At 35.2% G+C, this 23,487-nt stretch overlaps 1 protein-coding gene across 1 annotated transcript in view; it reads left to right on the top strand.

Annotated features, from left to right (window-relative positions):
• The window catches only part of LOC122909261 (contactin-6), a 296,144-nt gene that overhangs the window by 111,372 nt on the left and 161,285 nt on the right, over positions 1-23,487 (top strand). Inside the window, exons 3-4 of the mRNA XM_044253137.1 lie at positions 16,147-16,273; positions 23,173-23,348. Of these exons, the coding sequence (XP_044109072.1) occupies positions 16,147-16,273; positions 23,173-23,348 (303 nt within the window). The remainder of the gene's footprint in view (positions 1-16,146; positions 16,274-23,172; positions 23,349-23,487) is intronic.

The following is a 23,487-nucleotide window of genomic DNA, read 5'->3' as shown; positions in this document are numbered from 1 at the left end:
TCTAAGTTGGTCATAATTTGTTATGGCAGTCCTAGGAAACTAACAGATAATACATAGATGTGGTATTCCAAAAATGGCAATTTGAAATGTGAAAAATGCCTTTAACTGTATCTCGATAAGAGCTTTCTTCTCTTCCCTGCCCATTTGTTTGGGTTCCGTTTTTTTGGTCATTGCAGGGGCAGGAGGAGAAATTGTACATGCTACTGATAGGCAGTATGTCCAGTGCTAAGAAGTCTGATTATGAGCTAACTTGTGGCTTGAAAGTGAACTCTCCATTATCATCACTTGCACTCTTTCAGCAAAAGCACTTGGCACTTGTGAATTGTTAGTGTTTGTGAAGAGTTTATAAAATAGCTTCTTCCATACTAGTGCCAAGAGAAACAAATAAAATAAATAAAAAATTCAGTAATTATAGATATCAGTATCCAAAATTGGGTATTTTTTTCTCTTTACCTTTCTGAGACTTAAAAATATTCTATAATAAGCATCTATTATTATATCTGGCATAAAATAATAACCTTAAACTTTAAAAAATGCTGTTCCTACCTCCCCATAGCAGTCCATGCCAGTAAGATGTGTCATGAATGTCTCTTGTCTAACTTTTCCCCTATGGTAAAGTACAGGGAAACAGGTTGATAAAGAATGCGAAGGAAGAACATGAATAGAAAGGAGGAGAAAGGAAAGCCTGATTTTTTCTCATCTTTGTGAATTGTTTACAAAGTCAGTACAGCATCACTGGAGAGACTGTTTATGTTCAAATATTCAAGTGAGGAAAAACAGGAACCGAAATTTAGAACTGTCTGAACCTTGAAAGAATCAACAGAAAATGTCAAGAGCTTCTCTCACACAGCAAACCAATGAGTTTCTTCACTCATAAAAGAAAAAAAAAAATCTTTTGTTGCTTATGAGTCTGGAAAAAAAAAATTCGAGCTCATGTTTGTCATCTCTGTAAACTATCCTTGTCATTTAATCTTTATATTGGGAGGAAGACAATATAGCATAATGAATCAGGGGACGCTATTTCATTTTCTTATTTCATATTCGAGTTTAGTCTAGTGTAATTATGGTGTTTATGAAGTTTAAACTGATGTAGCAAGAGAGAAATAGAACAACTGCTCCTCTACTCTAAGGAGCATTTCTTCATAAGAAAGATCACATTGGCAAGTAGAGGGAATGGATGAAAGACCTTTATCAACCAATAATTTAAATTTATAAGAAATTTTCATGGTGGTAAATTGGAAAACATATAAATCTATGTCTAAATAAGTTTTAAACTAAAATGAGGAAACCTTAGCACAAATATTTCACAGAGGGAGATAGAGGCAAAACAAAAACAAAAACACCTCACCCCAATCTGTGAGAAAAGAGTTGAGAAACAACCAGGAAATTATAAATGAGCAGATCTGCCCTTGGCTGTAGGCAAGATCTCTGAGACAGTAATAAGGAATGAGGTTACCAAACATCCAGAGAGATATGAGCTGATAAAACTTAATCAGGCTAGTTTCACAAAGGGCAAATCTTTTCTGACAAATTTGTTGGCATTTTTGCATGGCACAGAGGGCAGGAGAAGTACGTGCCTGGAATGAGAGATGGAATTCAACTTGAGAAAGTAGGAAGGCATAGATGACATACATGAGAATGAGGTACAATCTCAGCTTTCCAAAGGAGGCCACTTGGGTGACATTTCACCCCAAACCTCCAGATTTCATTAAGATATGCATGTTGGCAATAATCATGAAGCAGGACTGATGGGTCAGCATGCTTATTTGTCATACTCTGTTACCAAAATTATATCAGTCATCACCAAGTAATGTACATTTGGGGTTTGTGTCTATCTTGGCTATTCACAGATTTTTAAGAGTGCTTTTCTCATTTATTTCTCTTTTTCCAAATGTTCTCCTTTTAGTTTGTTTTTGGTATACATATGGAATCAATGCCATTTCAGGCAGACACAATCTTAGCTCAGAGAGCATCCAGTGGGGTCAATGATAACACTTGGTTTTGTGGGACTTTCTAACATCTTCACTGTGGGGCATTATAGAAAAGTGCTTTTAGGTACTTTGTATACTTGACAGTGTGCTGTTACTTTTCAGAGGTTATAAATGTTGAAATGCTCTAAATTATGGAAGTCATAGTGTCAAAAACCCAGAAGTTCAAAGGAGAGAGTCTGAACTTGCCTCTCAGTTGGTCCCTTAGCATCAGCCTACAAATCAGCTTCTCTCATTAGTCCTGAAATTACAAATAATCAAAACTGAAAAGCACATATACAAACAGGTCCTCTACAATCCGCTCCCTTATCTCTTTCTTTCTCTTTGCCACTGACCTCTGTGTTGGTTCTATTCCATGCCATAGTTTTCTTTCAGCCTCCAGTTTACCTTAAATTTGGCCTTGTGTACCAATCCATCTTGACTTTGAAATTTCTCCTAAAGAAACGAAAGATTGGGGCGCCTGGGTGGCTCAGTAGGTTAAGTCTCTGCCTTCGGCTCAAGTCATGGTCTCAGGTTCCTGGGATTGAGCCCCGTGTTGTGTTCTCTGCTGCATGGGGAGCCTGCTTCCCCCCTCTCTCTGCCTGCCTCTCTGCCTACTTGTGATCTCTCTCTCTCTCTGTCAAATAAATAAATGAAATCTTTAAAAGAAAAAAAATGAAAGATTTTCTGATTACCAACTAAGGTTGTGTTGTTCTTCACTATTCTTTAACACTAACAATCTTAACTATGTCTTCTATTAAAAAATCTCCTTTCTTGGCCTCCCATATGATGGATGGGATCAGCAGGATAATGGCCCCAAGGCTGTCCATGTCCTAATCCCTGGAACATGTGACTATGATAGGTTATATGGCAAAGGGGAATTAAAGTTGCAGATGGAATAAAGGTTGCTAACCAACTGATTTAAGAGGAAGTTTATCCTGGATTATCTGATTGAGCCCAGTGTAATTACAAGGGTCCTTAAAAGTGGAAGAAGGAGGCAGAGGAGAATCAGAGGGAAATGTGACTATGGAGGAATAGAGTAATCTGCTGTGAAAGGACTCAATGTACTATCATTGGTTTTGAAGATGGAGAAAGGAGTCCACAAGCTAAGGAATGCAGGCAGCTTCCAGAAGTTGGAAAAGGCAAGGAAACACCTTCTATGCTGGAGACTCTCAAGAAGGGGTTGCAACTCTATCAACACCTTGGTTTTAGCCCAATGAGACCTATTTAGGAATTCTAATCTACAGGACTGTAAGATAATAAATTCGTGTAGTTTTATGCTACCAAGTTTGAGATAATTTGTTAGGATAGCAATGGATAATTAATAAAATGATTCGGGTAAAATAATCTCAATTTCTCAAATAGACCTTCTTGGAATTTTTTGGCTCTTTTCTCTCTCTCTCTCTTTTTTTTTTTTTTTAAGATTTTATTTACTTATTTGAGAGAGAGACAGGGAGAGAGAGCATGAGTGAGGAGAAGGGCAAAGAGAGAAGCAGACTCCCCGTGGAGCTGGGAGCCCGATGTGGGACTCCATCCCGGGACTCCGAGATCATGACCTGAGCCGAAGGCAGTTGTCCAACCAACTGAGCCACCCAGGCGTCCCTCTTTTTTCTCTTTTGTCAGCTCTAAAGATGTTGATAATAACTAGTTCTCCGTCTTCAGTTTTTCTTTTACTCAATTCCATGTTGGTACTTACTTTACAGAGCAATGCCCTTCAACTCTGCCTTTCTTTCCAGCCAATTCCTTCTTACAGCTCGCTACTGGTTCTAAATATATGAGTCTTACTGGCAGTTCATATTTAGTGAGTTTTAATGGTATTTTTAAAATAGCAAAATAATGAATCTCAAATGAATATAAATGAACCCATATGAAAGATTTTGTTTAACAAATTAATTAATGTGGGAACCAGTGAAATGTTGCAACTTGTTCAAAGTAGAATTCAAAAACCATGTGTGCATAGGCAGTAAGAAATGGTAAAATGGATTTATAAATGGATGCACAGTGGTTTTATTATGGCTAAATTTCATGGTATGCCAATGATATCTCATGAATGATACAAAAAAAAAAACAAAACAGAAGCCTGATTTATCCACAAGAGAAAAAGAGAAAAAAAATATCATTGTACTGGGCACAATTTGCATTTCAGTGTTTAAGAATCATTTGCATTCTTAACAGTTTTCTCTTCCTTACTTGTAAAATGGATGAAAGCCATTGAAAGGCAAAGTTAACCCCCCAAAATGCACTGGACAGAATACCCATTAATAATCTTGTGTTGGCTTTGAAATCTTTCACAAACGATTGGCCTATAATAATGGCCTATCATATCTCTCTGCTCTGTCACTCTTCCATTCTCCTGAGGATCATTTTACACATTGTCATCTCCTCTCAAACTTCCCACACTAACTCTCCCATCATCTGTCTCAGCTAATAATATTTCTTCCTCCTTCCTAAGAAAATAAGGAAAATATCAGAAGATAATTTTTTATTAAAGATTTTATTTATCTATTTGACAGAGAGAGAGATCACAAGTAAGCAGAAAGGCAGGCAGAGAGAGGGGGAAAGCAGGCTCCCTGCCAAGCAGAGAGCCCTATGTGGGGCTAGATCCCAGGACCCTGAGATCATGACCTGAGCTGAAAGCAGAGGCTTTAACCCACTGAACCCAGGCACCCCCAGAAGATAATTTTTTTAAAGGTTTTATTTATTTGACACAGAGATACAGAGTACAAGTAGGCAGAGCAGAAGGTAGAGGGAGAGGAAGAAGCAGGCTCTCCACTGAGCAGGGAGCCAGATGTGGGGCTCGATCCCAGGAAAATGACATCATGACCTGAGCAGAAAGCAGCCACTTAACTGAATGAGCCACCCAGGCAACCCCATCAGAAGATAATTTTAACATGCTTTCAACCTCACATGTATCAGTATATTTTCTACCTGTGTTTATACACTATGCCTTCCCTCCTTTTACCATAGAAGAAAACTTTCTTTCTAAAGCCACTCGCTACAAAGAGTCTGGATCCCTCCTCTGGCACTTCTTCAACAGCATCACTCCAGATACTATCTTCCTCTGTTGTGCATCATCTTTTTTTTTTTCTTTTCTTTTTTTAAAATACAGTATTTTCCTTTTTTTTTTTAAGATTTTATTTATTTGTTTGAGAGAGACAGAGATAGCAACAGAGATAGTGAGAGAGAGCATAAGCAGGGAGGAGAGGGAGAAGCAGGCTCCCCACTGAGTGGGGAGCCCAATGCAGGACTTGATTCCAGTACCCTGTGATCATGACCTGGGCTGAAGGCAGACACTTAACCATCTATGCCACCCAGGCATCCTATTGCGGAGCATCTTGTTCACACTGTACTGCATCATGTCCAGAAGCCCGCAAATGTGTTGTCATATTTTATCTTAACAAAATGTGCCCTTGACCCTGCATTCTTCTATGCTAATTCTCTGGACTCTCTCAGGGAAAAACTCCTTATAATTTTTTTTTTCATGCTTATTGTCTCAAATTCCTCTCTTCACATTGCTCCTTGACTATACTCCATTCAGGATCCATACTCTACTCAATTCTTGCTAAGTGCTCAGTGATCTCTACATTGCTACAATTTAACGGTATGTTTTCCCTTTGTCTTATTTGGCCCATTATCCCTACTTGCCAAAGCTAACCACTCCCTGTACAGATGTACCAAATAAATGATATACTCCTTTGCCATATTTTATAAAATAACACCCCAACTCACCCAGAATTCCTAGCTCACTTACTCTTTATTTTTCTCCATTGTACTTAATACCATCTCATGGACCACATGTTTACTTCTTGACTTAGTTTATGCCTCCCCCAATTAGAATACAGGCTCCATTAGAGCAGCTTATCAGCAGGTTTTATCGTTGCTATATTTTCCAGACCCAAAGATAGTTTTTGCAAATGGTAATCCTACAAATAAATGCCTGTTCAATAAATAAATAAACAATAAATTGAACTTGTAGCTGCTTTCTCATCTCCTTTCATCCATCCTCAGTGCCCACATCTTTCTCCTTCTCTTTCTCCTTCTTCCTTTAATAGTTAAAGAAGCCTACAGATGTGCATTCTTGCCTTCATCCATCGTGGCTAGCTCAGAGGAATCTTTAATGTTCACTTTCCCTCATCTCTAACTTCAAAGCAGTTACATCATTCTGTTGGTATTGCCTCGAAACACTTCAAAAGAGCTCTGACATTGTTCTCAGTCTCTTAATTCCTACTGACAATGCCACAATTATCTCAGTGTTTTCAAGTGTTTGATAAATAATTTCCCTGACTCGTGGTTCTCTTCCCCATCCTTCCTCCAGTTAATCATTGATCTAAGCATGTCACATACCTGCTTAAAACTGAAAACACTTCCATGTTTTCTAACTGTTAACACATCAAGTTCAAACCTTTGTAATGTCATTTAAGGGCCTTCAAAATATTCTAAATATACCCTTCCATTTCTATATTTCATTATTTTCCTACCTTCCAAACTAGTTGTATTTTTTTGAGTGACAGATACTTTCATATCTTTATTTAAGCTAGTCTTAGAATTTCCTTTCTACACCCTTCCCTTTCAAAGGCATTCTCATTCTAATTGTTTCACACATAGCTCAAATAATTCCTTTTTTGTCAGTCTTTCTTAACCTCTAGGCAGAATTAATGACTTCCTCTTTGCGCTTCCTTAAAAGTATAATTATGCTTTTGGTATAACACTTATCCTGTAATATTTCCAGTCAATTATTTGTTTTCATGTCTGCTTCCCTTTTTGGACTGTGTATCACAGTGACTTGGCGTGTGTGTTCTGGAGTCAGATTGCCTAGATTCAGAATTGGATACTACCACTCTCTAACTGTTCAGTATTGAGCAAATTACCTAATTCTCTAAACCTCGATTTCTTTACACTTAAATTGGTGATATTAGAATTTACATGTCAGAGTTCTTGTAAGGATAAAGTAAGATAATTCATGTACAAGTTCAACTTTATCCCTGGCACTTACTACATTCCCCATTTGCCCTTATTTGATTATAAGCTCCTTGAGTGCAATTTATTTATTTATTTTTATATTATCAGCACCTGAAGAAGGTTCAGGAAATGATTAGAGCTAATAAAACTTCGTTGAACTTATTTATGTTACATTTTATTACTGTCTACTGGCAATATATAAATAAGCAATGATGTAGAATTGTGTTTTGGTTTGGTTTTAAGCTGCAGAGATCAACAAAATATAAAATGTATGGTAATGCACACTTCTTACTATGATTTACTTTATGATCTGTGTACCACTTCTGATGTGTCATATACTTCCCAGGCAGGTTTAATGCTCAGCCTTCTAATCACTAGGTCACTGTAAATGTCTGATAGGACCAAATACTGTAGGTGTGCATGTACACACATTGTATACCGAGTGTATACCATTAGTTTTTTCTGCTTAGAGTGTCTGATAGAAAAATAACCAGAGTGATTCTGTTATGTTCAAAGTAGTTTTTATTCATTTATTTGACAGAGAGAGATCACAATTAGGCAGAGAGTTTCTCAGTTAAAAATTGTCTTCCCAAATGTCTGTTGCAGGAAAGAATATCAAGTATGGCCACTGTCAGGTAGATATTAAACTCTTCCTCCTCATTTTTTTTTAAAGATTTTATTTATTTATTTGACAGAGAGAGAGATCACAAGCAGGCAGAGAGACAGGCAGAGAGAGGGAGGGAAGCAGGTTCCCCGCTGAGCAGAGAGTCCAATGCGGGGCTCTATCCCAGGGCCCCGAGATCATGACCTGAGCTGAAGGCAGAGGCTTAACCCACTGAGCCACCCAGGCGCCCCTTCCTCCTCATTTTTGATGTTTGCTTGAATAGGGGCTCACTGATTATCCAGGTTGTAAAATGAATGCCAGTTTCAAAGTATGATTTGATTCTAATTAAGGTTTGAATTTAAAACTATTTTGAAACTCTGCCTTTTTTTCCCCAACATACTGAGATATAATTGATATATAACATTGTGTCAGTTTAGGGTTTATGATGTAATGATTTGTTATATGTATATATTGTAAAATGATTACTACATAAATTTAGTTAGCACGTTCGTCACCTCACATAGTAACAGTTTTTTTCTCTTTGTGTTGAGAATTTTTAAGATCTATTCACTTAGCAATTTTCAAATATGCAATATATTCTTGTTTTGTTTTATTTTAAGATTTTATTTATTTGTTTGAGAGAGAGACACACACAGAGAAAGCAACAGAGATAGCAAGAGAGCGCACTAGTGAGGAGGAGAGGAAGAAGCAATTCTCCCCGCTGAGCACAGAACCCAAAGCTGAGCAAGGAACCCAGGACCTGGGATCATGACCCAAGCCAAAGGCAGACACCCAACTGACTAAGCCACTCAGGCACCCCTACAATATACTCTTACTAACCATAGCCATCATGCTATATATTTTATCCCCAAAACTTATTTATCATTCCTATTATAAAATAGGAAATTGTTCCCTTTGAAAGCCTTCATCTAGTTCCACGCTCTCTCAGCTCCTCCCCACCTCCACCCTTTTCTCCTACCTTTTCTGTTTCTATGAATTCAGTCCTTTAAGAATCCACATGTAAGTGAGATCATACAGCGTTTGTCTTTTTCATTTCACCTAGCGTAATGATCTTAAGTTTTATCCATATTGTCACAAACTATACTATATCCTTCTTTATGGCTGAATAATATTCCATCTATGTATATACCACATTTTTTTAATCTGTTGGATCACTGATGGACACTTAGGTTGTTTCCATGTCTTGGATAGTATAAATAATGCTGCAATGAACATGGGAACCTACTTTTGAGCTAATTTAAAATATATTAGTAGAATGATTACCATCAAACCATTGTTAGAGCAAAATTCTCTTTTCATTAGAATTTAAAGGCCAATGTTTCCAAAACTCAGTTTCTCCAACCCAGCCCTCACTATGCAGCCACAGCAGTATATCTGTTTACTGGACAGCTAAACCTGTAAGCCACAAAGACTCTTGAAAATGAACATCTGCAAGTGTGAATAATATGTATTTCTTAGCTATAAAACCACCTTTCTTTTTTCCTTCATTTTGAAAAACACCAAATTTCTGAGCAATCCTTAATGTTTTTTCCTTCTGAACCTAAATTTCTAGGAAGATGTAATTGACTGTAGTCTAAGTTAGGTTAAACAGACTTAATTTGGAAACTAACAAGAAGGCTTGGAAAGAAAACAAAGCCAGAGAGTACAGAGCCTCTTTAGTCCTGAAAGTATGCAGAACTCAAGTGGTTATACTGTAGTATGTGCAACCCTGGACTTTGAGTCAAACCTGGATTTGAGTGCTAGCTCTGGAATTTCACTAGCAGTGTGATCTTGAGCAAATCATTGAACTTCTACAAGCTTTAGTCAGGACCAACTACGTAATTTGCAGGGCGTGGTGCATTCTGAAAATGTAGGGTTCTGGAGAGGCAGACTTGGTGGTGGTAGGAGGCACCAAGTGTTAGCCAAGGCACCAAGCGCTCAGTGCTCACCAGACTCATCAGGCTTCACTTACAAAACTCAAACTTATGACTAACAGTATTAAGACTGTTAAGGCTGTGCTTCAGAACATTAAACCAGAAATTCAGGGCCCTTCTAAACTGAGCCCTGTGCAGTCACATTGTTTACATGCCCTGGTTTTCGTTTCCTCTTTGTTAAAACCAGATAACATATCATCAAACTTTACTTATTTTTTGTGTTGTTCTATTTTTAGTGAATTGAAAAAAATTTTTAAAGATTTTATTTATTTGTTTATTTGAGAGAAGGGGGGACACCCGTGTACTAGTAGGAGAGAGAGGCAGAAGGAGAGGGAGAGAATCTCATGCAGCCCCTTCATGGGGCTCAATCTCATGACCTTGAGATCATGACTAGAGCCAAAATCAAGAGTCAGCACTTAACTGATTGAATCCACTAGGTGCCCCCAAAATGATTTTAGAAATCAAACTTCTGTAGTAGAAGACATCTAGGGAGTGCCAGGAGTCTGGGTAGTGAGCTATATTGGGAGGGATAAGATTGTGACACAAAAATCCCAGGAACTTTCTAACTGGGTGTGACCTTGCCCCTCCATGAAATCTGAAATTTACCCAAATCCAAACAATGAGTTTTAGGTAAAACCATGGATAATACATTTTTGATTTCTGTGTTCTTTTAGATAGGAGGCTTCTCATGTGCTTGAACTTGCCCCTAATAACTTCTGAAAACAAATGGTTGACTACGCATGTTGTTTAAGCTTTCATAGTCCTAGAGAGAGGAGAAGCAGCACAACAGTGATTTCATTCTATTGTTTATTGTTTTGAATCTGTATTTCTAAAATCTCTTTGCAAAAACAGAAATTAGTTGAGTTGATGGTTAATAGAACCCAAAGGCTGGTCTCACCAAAAACTGGAACGAAAGATTAAAAATCTCAGAGAATAAAGCCACTCTTTATTCAGTTATTCTTTCTCTCAGTCATTCTACTGCTTGTCTTTCTGTCTGTCTCAGTCTGTCTATATAGACTAGTGTTCTGCAACTCTTCATGAGTTTTATAGAAAATGGATTGCTCTAATATTCCTGAATGCTTCATCTCCATTCAAATAACAATCCATGACTACCATGTCTTAGTATTTGCTTGTTACCAGAGAGAGAAACACAGCAGCCAAGCAGGTAATATTCATCCATGGCCACAAAGGTAAAGTAAATCAAACAGGACTTTTTGCTATAAAAAAAATTGACTTTTTGCTATGAAAGATGACATGACTTATAACATGGGTTAAGAGCTGATTTTCCATGAACAGTTTCATGTAACTGTTCACAAATGTGAGAATGTGACTGCCTTAGATACAGTCAAATGTTCTTAATATTCAGGGGTATAACAATGAACTTTCAACACTGGTAGGTTTAATCTAGTATTAGATCACAGAATATACATGTTTTGATTCCACCAGAGATGAAAAAGGAAGAAAACTGGGATGGAAGTCTATGGTAATTTTCAACAACTGTATAGTTTTCTTTTAATTACCATTAAAATATAAAAATTAAAATTGAACATTAAATTTAAATTAAGTTTAAAATTAAATTTTAAAATTTAAATTTAAATAAATTAAAATTAAATTTAAAATAAAAATTAAAAAATCAAAGTATTTATTTTTCAGTGTACCTTTATTGCAGAGTTCTTGCTTTACTGTCAAGTAAAGCAATTTTAGAGTAGCTTTATAATCACAGGTGATTTTATAATAGTAGGTATTATCAATACAATTATTTAATTATTGTCAACACTCTTCCTAACCTCTAGTACCTTCTTAAAGTAAAAGTATTTGAAAAAGCATTTTGATTTCTTGGTTTTGATATCATATTGTCACAGTTTTAATAGTTCTTATATAGAAAACCAATGTTGTCATTGCTTTCTGACAGTATAAACAAAGCGACAAAAGTATGCTATTGTTTAACCATTCCATTACAGTCTTGGGGGGAAAAAAAACCCCTGAAAATTTACTAAAAGAGACAATTAGTTGACAAGTTCGACTTTCCACGGGTATGAACTCTAGCTCTTAAAATACTGATCATAGCAAATATAAATGAATAAATAAGATACCAAGTGATGATAATTCACTACGGCAAGCTTTGTGTCTTCCAAAATCACAGTTTGTTACAAAATGCCTTGTTTTAGTAGTTGTAAATTCTTAATCTACCAAATGAGAATGAAAATGTGTCTTACAAAAGGTACCACAGGAATTTAATTTGCTAATTGGTATGTATAAAGGTCCTTTGAAAACCACAAATCACTATCCCAAAATAAGGTATTATTAAGTCAAGTTATACCCCAAATTTTGATTATATGAAGTTTGAACAGTGCTTAGTTTGGAATGAAAGTAAAGGAAGGTAAGTAAATGAAAAATTTCCTGTCTGCCTCTTTTGTGCATGGCACTCTGCTAGGTGGTTATTATGCATTATTTTAGGCAGGTTTCTTTTTGCTGGGGGAGGAAGGTATTCGGAAATTTCTACAAAAAGAACATAAAAGCCATTTATATTCTACCATTAAAAATTAGATTACCACCTCAACTTATTTGTTTTCAGTTTCCTTCATTTAAAAAGAAAATCTGTTACAGTTGATCTTTGGATAATATGGATGTTAGGGTTGCTGACCCCCTATGCACTTAAAAATTCATATGTAACTTTGATTCCCCAAAACTTAACTGGGCAACTGCGTACTGTTGCCCAGAGGACCTGCTGATAACATAAACAGTTGGTTAACATGTATTTTGTCTGTTATATGTGTTAAATTCTATATTCTTACAATAAAGTAAGCTAGGGACAATAAAATGTTATTAGGGTGCCTGGGTGGCTCACTTAGTTAAGTGTCTGCCTTGGGCTCAGGTCATTACCCTAGAGTCCTGGGATCAAGTCCTACATTGGGGTCCTTGCTCAGCAAGGAGTCTGCTTCTCCCTCAGCCCCTCATCCCGCTTGTGCTCTCTCTTTCTCTCTCTCAAATAAATAAATTTCCAAAAAAAGTTTTATTTAAAAAAGTTATTAGGAAAAATTACAAGAAATGGAAAATACATTTACAATATTGTACTATAAATAACCTGCATATAAGTAGATGACACAATTGAAACTCTTGTTCAGGAATCAACTGTATTTTCTTTGGTGTATTCCATGTTCACTTTAAATGTTCAAACTATGAAAAATTATGCAAGCAAAATGAAAACCTTTATCCTAAATAAAACTCTCCCCCAAAATAAAAATTACTAAAATTTGATAAAATTGTAGCAATCTTTTTGTGCATCTAAATACAGAGAATATAGATTAATATGTAGACAGACAAATGCATAGAACAATGCTTTTATAAAAATGCGATCATACGATAGATACTACTTTTAACACGAGAATTAAATTTTAGTTTAGTTTATCAAAAGTAAAAATAAAGTAAAATGAAGAGAATAAAGTAAAAGTAAAAATTAAAATGTAGAGAATTTTGAACTTCTAATAAATTATTTCAGTCAACAAAGATATATATGTATATATATATTTGTATTTTTCTAAAAGATTTCTCTAAAATGTACTAAATAATACTAAATGGTTAGAGTGTTTATGCTTTTAAAAATTGTATATACTTATATATGTATTTTTATCATTTAACTCTTTGCTATAAAAGATGATTTAGCACTCACATTTTTTTGAAGATTCATTTATTTTAGAAACAGAGTGAGAGAGATAGAGGAAGGGGGAGGGGCAGACGGAGACGGAGAGAGAAATTCTCTGGCAGACTCCATGCTGAGTGAAGAGCCAGACTCAGAGTTTAATTCCAGGACCCTGAGATCATGACCTGAGCTGAAATCAAAAGTTAGACGCTTAACCAACTGAGCCATCCAGGCACCCTAGCGCTCACACATTTCTATCTGTCATGACCCTTCATTTTTCTAAATATATTATTATATTTATATTATCCAAGTTTATAGTATTCATATTCTGTTCTATAACTAAAAGTAACATGGGTTTTAAGTACTAGTTTTATATTTATATATATTCAAAGTGCCTCCTATTCCTCCTTTCTTGAGATTTATATATTGATTCATTTTTAATTGGATGGATTTCATTGTTAAGTCATTTCTTTAAGAGTAGTCATTTATGTTACAGTCCCCTGAAGTTTTCTTATTTTATGATAAAGAATGTTGAATGCCATTATACCTGGAAGATATATGGTGAATGATAATAGAGGCATCACCCTTTTATTCAGAATATTGTAGACTTTCTTGCCCACTGTCTTCTGGTTTAGAAGGCTACCATCTTAAAATCTAGATTAATTTAATATTTTCTTTCACTCTTTTAGTTCATCCTCTCTTTCAACCTGGTCTTGTTAAGCTTTTCATTAAAGATCACGTAACGTGACATATGCCTTGGTATTAAGTGCTTTCTCTTAAATGTCCCTAAAACACATTATATTCTTTAAATATATTTGAAATTTTTGTTATAATATCTGCTGCTGATAAGCTTGTTTTATTCTCTATCTCAATGACATCAAAGATTTTATGTTTGTTCATCTTTATCTTTCTTGTTTATTGCCTATTTTTCAGTTGCTTTTTATCTGTGCTTTTTCAACTTCATTAATTACAGTTACCTCAAAATGTCCCTTTATGTCAGTAATTTGACTTCAGTGAGTGTCTGTTTTGTTTCTTACCTATTCTAATTGATTTATTAGTTCTTTAGTGATGCTGTTTGGTTTGCAGTTTGTATCCTTACATTTGCAACCTCCTGATTTATCTGATTCTATTGTTTGTATTTTCATTGCCATTGAGTTATGTTAGTTTTTTCTGAATTCATTTTCTTACTCTACAGCATGAAATAATTTTGAGAAATATCCTAGATTGGCATTCTGTCTATCTTTGGCATACTATGTTTTTCACTTTCATTACTACAATATATTTGCATAGTTACTCTTCCCTTTTCATTTACTCAAACTTGAGGAGATGTGTACAGACAATTCATGTATCACTTTAGAGAGGGATATTTCATAACTTTTGTCTCATCATATTGGGGACCTTTTTTTTTCTCTCCCTCTTAGCTCCAGTTTGGAAGCTGGATACATCATGAGTACCCACATTTTGTAACTTGAGGGAATAATGGGACTGAGAGAAGTTCAATGTTTATTAGAAGACTTAGGTACTTCTCTCTGTTTTAAGGGTTTTATTTATTTATTTTTGTGTTTGTTTATGTATTTCTAAGTGGTATGTAGCAACATTATTGGTGGAGGAGTCATAGTTATACTTCCCTGAGGAGATATATTGTTTATTAGAGCTGGACTCTAGAAGTTTTACCAAGTGAGCGTTTAGGCATGGAACTATTAGTCTGTACAATATAGTCAGCTTTACTATTTACATTTTCCTGTTTCACTCTCTGCTCACCATAAGCTCTGTCATTCCTCTTCTGGGTGAAGAGGAAAAAGATTAAAATACATTACATATGATTATAAAGATTAAAATACATATATAAAACACATTATATAAATGTGTTTAACTCCAGAACTAGAGGTCATTATGAGAGTTCTCAGCATTTTGTCATTTCACCAGTAAATCTCACGGGAGGTGAGGATGAGATTAAGGAGTCAAAAATTCACTTCTGTGAGCAGGGCAAACTCTTCTTACTACACCACGGTTGTGTTGTTTGCTTCTTTGTTTCGATTAAAGTCAATGGCTTTGGGATTTGTGCCTTTTCTTCTAAGGACATTGTTCATTTTTGTTGTTTACTTGTTGTTTATTTACATTTATAATTTCTTGCCCGTTTCATTAGCTGTTGAAGTAAAAAGAGTCTGTATTGCATCTTCAGTCCATTCTTTCTCAACTAGCTTTTACAATAATACAAACACAAAAGACTGAATATTGCTATTTTACAGCTGAGAGTTAAGTAAATTGTCCACCATTATGTAGTGATAACTGACTAGGCTAGAATTAAAACCTGTCTTCACTTCTAGGTTATTTATGGACTAAACTGAAATTATAATTGAAAATAAAGCTAACAAAATGATTTATTTTGCCTGGCTGCAAATATTTCTTCTTCAAGGTGATAGTTTTTTAAAAGAAGAGCCAATTTTCACTGGTTTTATTATTATTTTTTAAAGTCTTTATAGACCCTTTTATTACCTGTACCCTCAACATGCAGCTCCTACCAGGTCTACTACCGGTCTTTGGTAGCTGACTGCACAGACAAGCCCAGAGTGAGTGAAACATTACCAAATTCCAGCCACGTAATCTTCAGTGATGTCAAAGCAGAAAAATCAAGGAAAGAGTATGGAACTGTCCCACACTGAAGAAGACTAAAAAGATACAGTTAAATGAAAACTGTGATTCTTGACTGGATCCTTTTGGCTATAAAAGATTTCATTAGGAAAATGTTGAAATGGGGCTCAATTTTTTTTAATTTGATGGTTTTACTGTGGTTATGTACAAGAATGTCCATTTTAGAAAATATAAAAGTTTTTTGGGATGATGTGGCATTGGTTTGCAAAATTATTCTAAATGGTTCAGAAAAAACATTTCTTTGTACTATTCTTACAAGATTTTCTATTTATTTGAGGTCGTTTCAAAATAAAAGTTAAAAAAAATGTATATTGTCCTGATATCGAATACAGAGTTGGATTCAAACCAGGATCAAATGTTTTCACATGCTGTTCACTCTTCTTTTTTCAGGTGCTGGTCTCTTGAGTCATCCTGTTTTTACCCAGGAGCCAGAAGATGTTATTTTTCCTTTGGGTTTATCAAAATCTGAAATCATCCTGAATTGTGCTGCCAGTGGTAATCCTTCACCGCATTATAGGTAAAGTCCTAGCTCTGGGCATCACACTGTTTTTTTTCTTTGTCTTGGATGTAAAATGTACATACAGTAAAGTGCTTAGACTTGCCTGGTTTGAAGGGCGCAGCTCAGTCTGTGATTTTTTTACATAGATATACAGCTGGGCGCCCACCACTCAAATAAAGATGCATGCACTTTCAGTATCCTCAACTCTTCCTTCATGACACTTTCCAAGTGATAACCACCCTACCCCCCAGCCCAGGACTCTGTCTTATTCATTAGATGACTTAGAAGATTTATTCTTGAGATTGGTATCATGGAGTGCCATGTTGTGGCTAGAGTTGAGAGAGGAAAAAAAAGAGAGAGAGAAAGAAGGATAAAGGAAGGGGCGCCTGGGTGGCTCAGCGGTTTAAGCCTCTGCCTTTGGCTCAGGTCATGATCTCAGGATCCTGGGATCGAGCCCCACGTCGGGCTCTCTGCTCAGCAGGGAGCCTGCTTCCCCCCCCCCCTGCCTGCCTTCTGCCTACTTGTGATCTCTGTCTATCAAATAAAATAAATAAAAAATCTTTTTTTTTTTTAAAAAAAAGAAGGATAAAGGAAGAAAGGAAAGGAGAAAAAAAGAGAAAAGAAATGGAACCCAAAGACGGAGGGAGAGAGGGAAGGGAAAAACAGGCAGGTAGGAAGAATCACAAGAAAATAGGAAGAAAGCAGGAAAGAAAAAGAAATAGAAAGGAGGAAAAGCAAGGAAAAGAAAAGATTTGCTTCTTCAATTTGAAAGGCTCTGAAGTAGAAGCTGCCTATTCCCCCAATTTGGGGCTACAGGCTCAGTTGCCCCATTTACAGTGACTATGAAAATGTTCCCCTAAACAATTTTTATCAGATTTTTTTTCAATTTTATAAATTTTATTTTATCAGGTCAATTCCTGTGACTCCACTGGCCAGTCACTTTGCCCAAAACACACTGATTTTAGAAATACCTGCTGAAGACAGCGATGTACCTCTAAGGCAGAAAAAGATTTTTTTTTTTCTGGGCAAGTAGAAAAAAATTGTGTTTGTTTCTCACATATTACCTGTAGAATAATTAGAAAAAAGTCAGTGATGTTTTTCTTCTTACAAGGTTACAGTAAAAACAGAGAGGTGCCTGTGTGGCTCAGTCGGCGAAGTGTTGGACTCCTAATTTGCTCTGGTCATGATCTCAGGGTCATGAGATCAAGCCCCACATGGGTCCCCCCACTGAGTATGGAGACTGCTTAGGATTCTCTCTCCCTACTCCTCTGCCCTGCCCTTCTACTGAGCACGCATGCATGTGCACGTGCTCTCTCTCTCTCTTAAAAAAAAAAGGCTGAATTTGATCCACATTGTGAATAGAATTCACAAAATTAAATATATATGTATATATATAATAAATATAAATATATGTTTAAATATATGAATATAATATTTTAAACATATAATATATATTAAATATAAATATCTATATACACACACACACCATGCTTGTGTAAATAATAAGGATATTTTGTTGGTAAGAACTGCATATGCAATGTGAATATCAGAAAAGACAATAAATATTAAAATGACTATTATAGTTTTGTGTTCTAAAAGCATTTTTTCTGAAGTCTTAATTTTTAACAGTGAAAGTAAATCAAAGGACACGGAAAGTAACAATTTCAGTCTATTTTAGCAAAAGAAATTGGTTTTGCCTACTTTTTTATGTTGCATTAGAAATATCATACTTATATGTATAATTACTTTGATCTTAAAATGTCTACTTAATTTAATAAATGGCCTAAATGCACAAAGTTAGAGACAACTCTCACCTTGTATTTTATTGTGCTTACCTCTGCATTTTTTTTTACAACAAAAGAAATGAAAAGCTATGTCTTCTCATTACTTACTAAAGCTTCCCTGTCTATAACATACCCAAACGAATGAAACCCATCAGTTAGTTAAAGATCATTTACTTTATAAATTAGTTCTCTCAATTCAGGGCTTGTCTGTTTGTTTGTTTTCCTTAAACAGTAGTTGGTATTATTTAATTCAACATATGGTTGAATATATAAAAATCGGATTAATACATTTTTCACAGTTACTTAATACTTAAAATTGTAATTTTATTTTTGAAAGCTAATTGGTAGGGTTTATTAGAGAAGAGGAAAAGTGTATCTGAATTCCTGTAAAATAGGAAATATTAGCTAAGTATAGATAAGATAAATCATCAGTCAGTCATAGTCAGTAACTATATATTATAGTTATATAATTGGCTTTAACAGGCAGAAAGATGTAAAGTAGTGGTTTTCATGACAATTTGCTCATTAGTTTTTACTTATGAAGAAATATTCTGAATGAAGAGACTGTATATTTCACTGTTGTTAAAGGGTTCTGTTTCTAAGAGACTTGTAAATTAGTAGGCTAAAGACAGGTAATTTACCTTCTCACTTTCAATCCCCTTAACCTGGTTTAGCTCATCTCTAATATTACAGCATAAAACACTCATAGGTTTTGGGAAAAGAGTGAAAAAAGTACTGTTTTTAATGCTTAAATGTCAGACTCAGACCTACTTTCCATGATAATAAAGCAAAGGGCAAAGATATTTCAGATAATGCACATTAGCAACAAAATGTGAAATTTTAGTTTTAATATGACCCTTTCTATCTTAAATTTTATTAAAAGGACTCACTCCTAACCTTAGATTGTGTGTGTGTGTGTGAGTGCACACATGTGTGTAACAGAGAGAAAATTGTTATGATAGACATTCTGAATTATTTGAGAGAATTTGAATATGATATGAAGTCATATGAAAGAGCCCTTGATTAGAATGAAGAGTTAACTGTTTCAAGTCACAGTTCTGATATTTAATGTATGACTTTGGAACAATAATTTCTCTCGCCTGGCATCAGCTTCCTTATCCATAAAGGAAGGATGTGGTTGATTTTAAGACATGTTTTCCTTCTTCTTCTTTTTTTTTAATATTGAGTATATTATTTCCAAAGTAAAGAACACTTTTCTTTGATATAGTATAATATCACTATCGTACTTAAAAATTTATCAATATTTCATTAATATTATCTAATATTCCCTAGTATTTAACCTTTCCAGATTGTTTCATACATATTTTTTCTAGTTGGCTTATTCAAATCAAGTTTTAAACTTTTTAAAAAAAGATTTTATTTATTTATTTGCCAGAGAGAGAGAGCACAGGGTGTGGGGGGGGGTGAGTGACAAGCAGAGGGAGAAACAGGCTACCCGCTGAGCAAGGAGCCCAGTGCAGGGCTCAATCCCAAGACCCTGGGATCATGACCTGAGATGAAGGTAGACATTTAACCAACTGGGCCACGCAGGTATCCCAAAATCAATTTTTAAATTAGGTTATCACAATGTCCAAAAAATAGCAAGGAAGATTGTGTGGCTGGAAAGAACTCAATACCAAGGTTCACAGTCTCACAGAGAGGGACAAAAGCAGAATCAGAATCAAAACATCAGTTCAACTAAGTGAGAAAAGGTGGTCAGTGGTTAAGTGGATAAAATAAATAGTCTGCTGCTGGCTGGCAGAGATCCACAGGCCTCTTTTTTAATTATTTCTACTTTGTTTTATTATTTTTCCCCTATTCTCATAAAGTTTATATATTTATTTATTTATTGTTTTAATTAACATATAATGTATTATTGGTTTCAGAGGCACAGGTCTGTGATTAATTAGTCTTATATAATATCCAGTACATCACATGCCCTCCTTAATGTCTAGCACCCAGTTACCCCATCCCTCCAACCCCACGTTTTCCTTCTTTTAGTAATTTCTCCTTAGGAAAAGAAATATCATGAGGGAAAAGAAGCAATATCTAAAGCGTAACTTTGGAAATAGTTTGAAAGCAACTTGTCTTCCAGTCACTTACTTCCAGTGGAGTAAACACATTCACAAACAGGATTTTAGTGCGAGTGTGAAAGATACAGAAATGGGAGGCAAATATGAATAAATCTTTCGATGGAAAGAATTGCTCCTAATTTTTTTAAAGACCAGGTAACACATGAGAATTAAAGAGGAAGCTTTGCAAAGGGAAGGAAAATGGGTTACCCAAAGTTGGTACATGGGTGGAATTGCTTATACTGGAAAGTCTAATATAATCAGATGGCAGTGAGCTTATTCCAGCTCAGAATATTTATTTTATTTGGGAAAATGTAGCAACACACACATAATTGATTTCTGTGCTGGATATATTCTATCAGAAGAAAGTCTTTGAATGTCATAGCAGATTTCTGACAGATCTCCTCTTGACCTGATCAGCACAGGAAGTTCCTTTCTCTAATTTAGTCAGCTCTACCTTAGTCATGAAGACATTCTTAAGTCTGAGAAGGTCTGGGCATCTTTGACTAAAAGTCATAGCTGTAGTCACTCTGCCCTTCTATTCTTTTCATTTATTTCCTTCTTTCATCTTCTTAACAACCCCAAGGGATAAAGCAGGATATATATATTATTGTGCAAATTTAAAATTGATAGCTATGACTTCTGGAGAAATTAGATGACTCATCCAGGGATACATAGGAAGGGAATGTCAAAGCTAGGCCAAGGACTCTTTTCACAAGGGCAGTGATGTCAAATTTAGTGCACATTACAGTCACCCAGAGAGACTGTTACAAATTTAGATTTTTGGATGTCTCCTTCATAAGTTTAGGGATGGGCTCAGAAATAAGCACTTTTAACAAGCACTCAGTATAATTCTAAAACAAGGCTTAGTTCTGAAACACACACACACACACACACATCATCTAATAACAACAAACATAGCCTCCAGCCATTATATTCTTGATACAGGGCTTAACTCCTTAATATTGAAGGAGGTTCTCCAGAAAAAGGTCAAGATTTTAGTTCAAATTCATTATGTTTCCTGGAATTAATATGATATTAATGCAGACGCTGAAAATAATCATTTAAAGCATATTTCCTACTTTGCATTGTAGGAAAATTCTCCTGGGTATACAATCCTATCAGTAACGTGTTTATGATAATCACTTGAATTCATTAATACTATTTCTCCATTGATTTAAACATATTAATTAGGACAAACCCCACACCAGGGGCTGAACCCCTGATCTATATGCACAGTTTAATAATCATTGTACCATAGTGATTAGAACGATTATGGGGATACTGTGAAAAATTCATTTGCTGCAGCTAAGCCAACAACTTTGAATTTGTGTTGAAAAACAATTACCAAGCTTAATTAGGAGCATGTAATGATGACAGCAGTTATTTCAGCGATTGATTCCAAAATTAAAGAGAGCTGGCAAACTAAGTGTGGTATATCCTTTGCTATGAAAATGAAAGGGAACATGGAGGTCCAAAGATCATGGCCTGTAAGCAAATTGTGAAAGACAGCATTATGGAGCTGGTGAGAAGAATATTAGAGTCTTGGGATAGGCCTAAAAAAGAAAATGGCTCTATTTTTTTTTCCTCCTAACACTGAGAACAAAAAAACTGTACAGATTTTTCTAGAAAAAAAATTTGACAAAGTTCAGGCAAATGAAATACACTGGGTTTTGGCTGTTGTCTTTCAATTTCTCTTTATTAAACAGAAACTGAGGTACATAAGAATTGGCTAAACAATTTTAAAGTTGATTGAAAACCTCTGATTGATCTGATATTTGGTCAGTCAAACAGAAACTGAGGTACATAAGAATTGGCTAAACAATTTTAAAGTTGATTGAAAACCTCTGATTGATCTGATATTTGGTCAGTCACTTCTCATCTTTGATAGGGTGGAGAATTACCTAAGTTTGTATTTCTTTTCTACTATGGTAGACATTTGCCATACTCTCTACATCGGATTTTTCAAGATGTTCTTAAGAAAGTCAATGACATTCAGAACAATATTGTTAGATGTAATTTCTTTTGTATAGTTAGCCACCCTCATCAAAATATTTTTAATATGATCTTAGCATGAAAGGGAAAAAATCACAGCAAAGCTGGCATAGATTCTGAAGACACATAGTTTGGAAATTAGCTATGTTCTTTCAAGTAAAGCCTTTCACTTGTTTTTCTAAAAGTTAGAGGGTGAAAGGTGGGGGAAGTAGGTTTGGTTAGAGATAATTACTGGGTATTCATTCATCCTAAAATGACCAAATGGAAATTTATAAAACATCTTACAGTTCTTCAAAAATAAATATAACTCTAAGACCCTTCTGCTACTTAATTCATGTACTAAAGGATTGTTGACTAATAGGTAAGCCAAGAGACTTTTTTGCTGCCTAAAATAAAAACCTCCCAAACTGCATTTATTTTGTTAAAGTACAATTTTAGGTTGGCATTTCTAAGTACTGTTGAAATATATTCAGCGTGATTAGTTTTCCAAGTAAGAGATGAATAGAGACAATCATGTTCTAAAATAGGTTATTATTGTTTTGTTATCAACCTCAAATTGGCATTGGAAAATCTTTGCTGGCTTTCTTCATCCCATTTGTAATAAATGCTTCTTGGATTTCTATCTCTAAATCATTTTCAAAGTCCAATTTTTTAGTATCAGTTGTGGAGGTTCAGGTATGGTGTGTGTTATTTGACGAGTCACTGAAGTAATAGAATGGCCAGTATTATTCACTGAATCTTTCAGTTTTACTTCTCATGTCAAGAGTTATATTGCCTGTTTGTACACACTTAGTGAATGTTTAGAAATCATAAAGAGTGGAAGATCTTTTAAGTAACCTAATTATTAATATCACTGAGCTCCTGAAGACAATCATCTTTGGTGAAACTGAAGAATTGTCTCCATGTGTAACCATGTTTGTTGTTTGTTGTTGTTTTAAATAGTCCTAGCAATTAAATATATACACACATATGTAAATGGTCCTAGCAGTCACAACCACATGTTTTTTAAGACTAGGAGTGATCAACTCTGTATATTATAACATGATTTAATTTTTTTCCCTTGAAGGTGGAAACAAAATGGCACAGATATTGATTTTACCATGAGTTATCACCACAGGTTGGATGGAGGCAGTTTGGCAATCAGTAGCCCCCATACAGATCAAGATATTGGCATGTACCAGTGCCTGGCCACCAACACTCTGGGGACGATTCTGAGTCGGAAGGCAAAGCTCCAATTTGCATGTGAGTTTGTGGGGGAAAATCTAATCCCTGTGTATTTTTAATACAATATTTTTTATATTCATATTAGGAAAAAAATATCTGGCTTTCCTAATCATCTGTTCTTTGAGAGTGATTGATTTATGGAGGTAAAAAGTTTTAA

The sequence above is a fragment of the Neovison vison genome, chromosome 6 (genome assembly GCF_020171115.1).
Source record: "Neovison vison isolate M4711 chromosome 6, ASM_NN_V1, whole genome shotgun sequence".
In the NCBI taxonomy this organism is placed as follows: domain Eukaryota; kingdom Metazoa; phylum Chordata; class Mammalia; order Carnivora; family Mustelidae; genus Neogale; species Neogale vison.
Note: the sequence above shows the minus strand (reverse complement) of the source record. Positions and strands in the feature narration are given on the sequence as shown.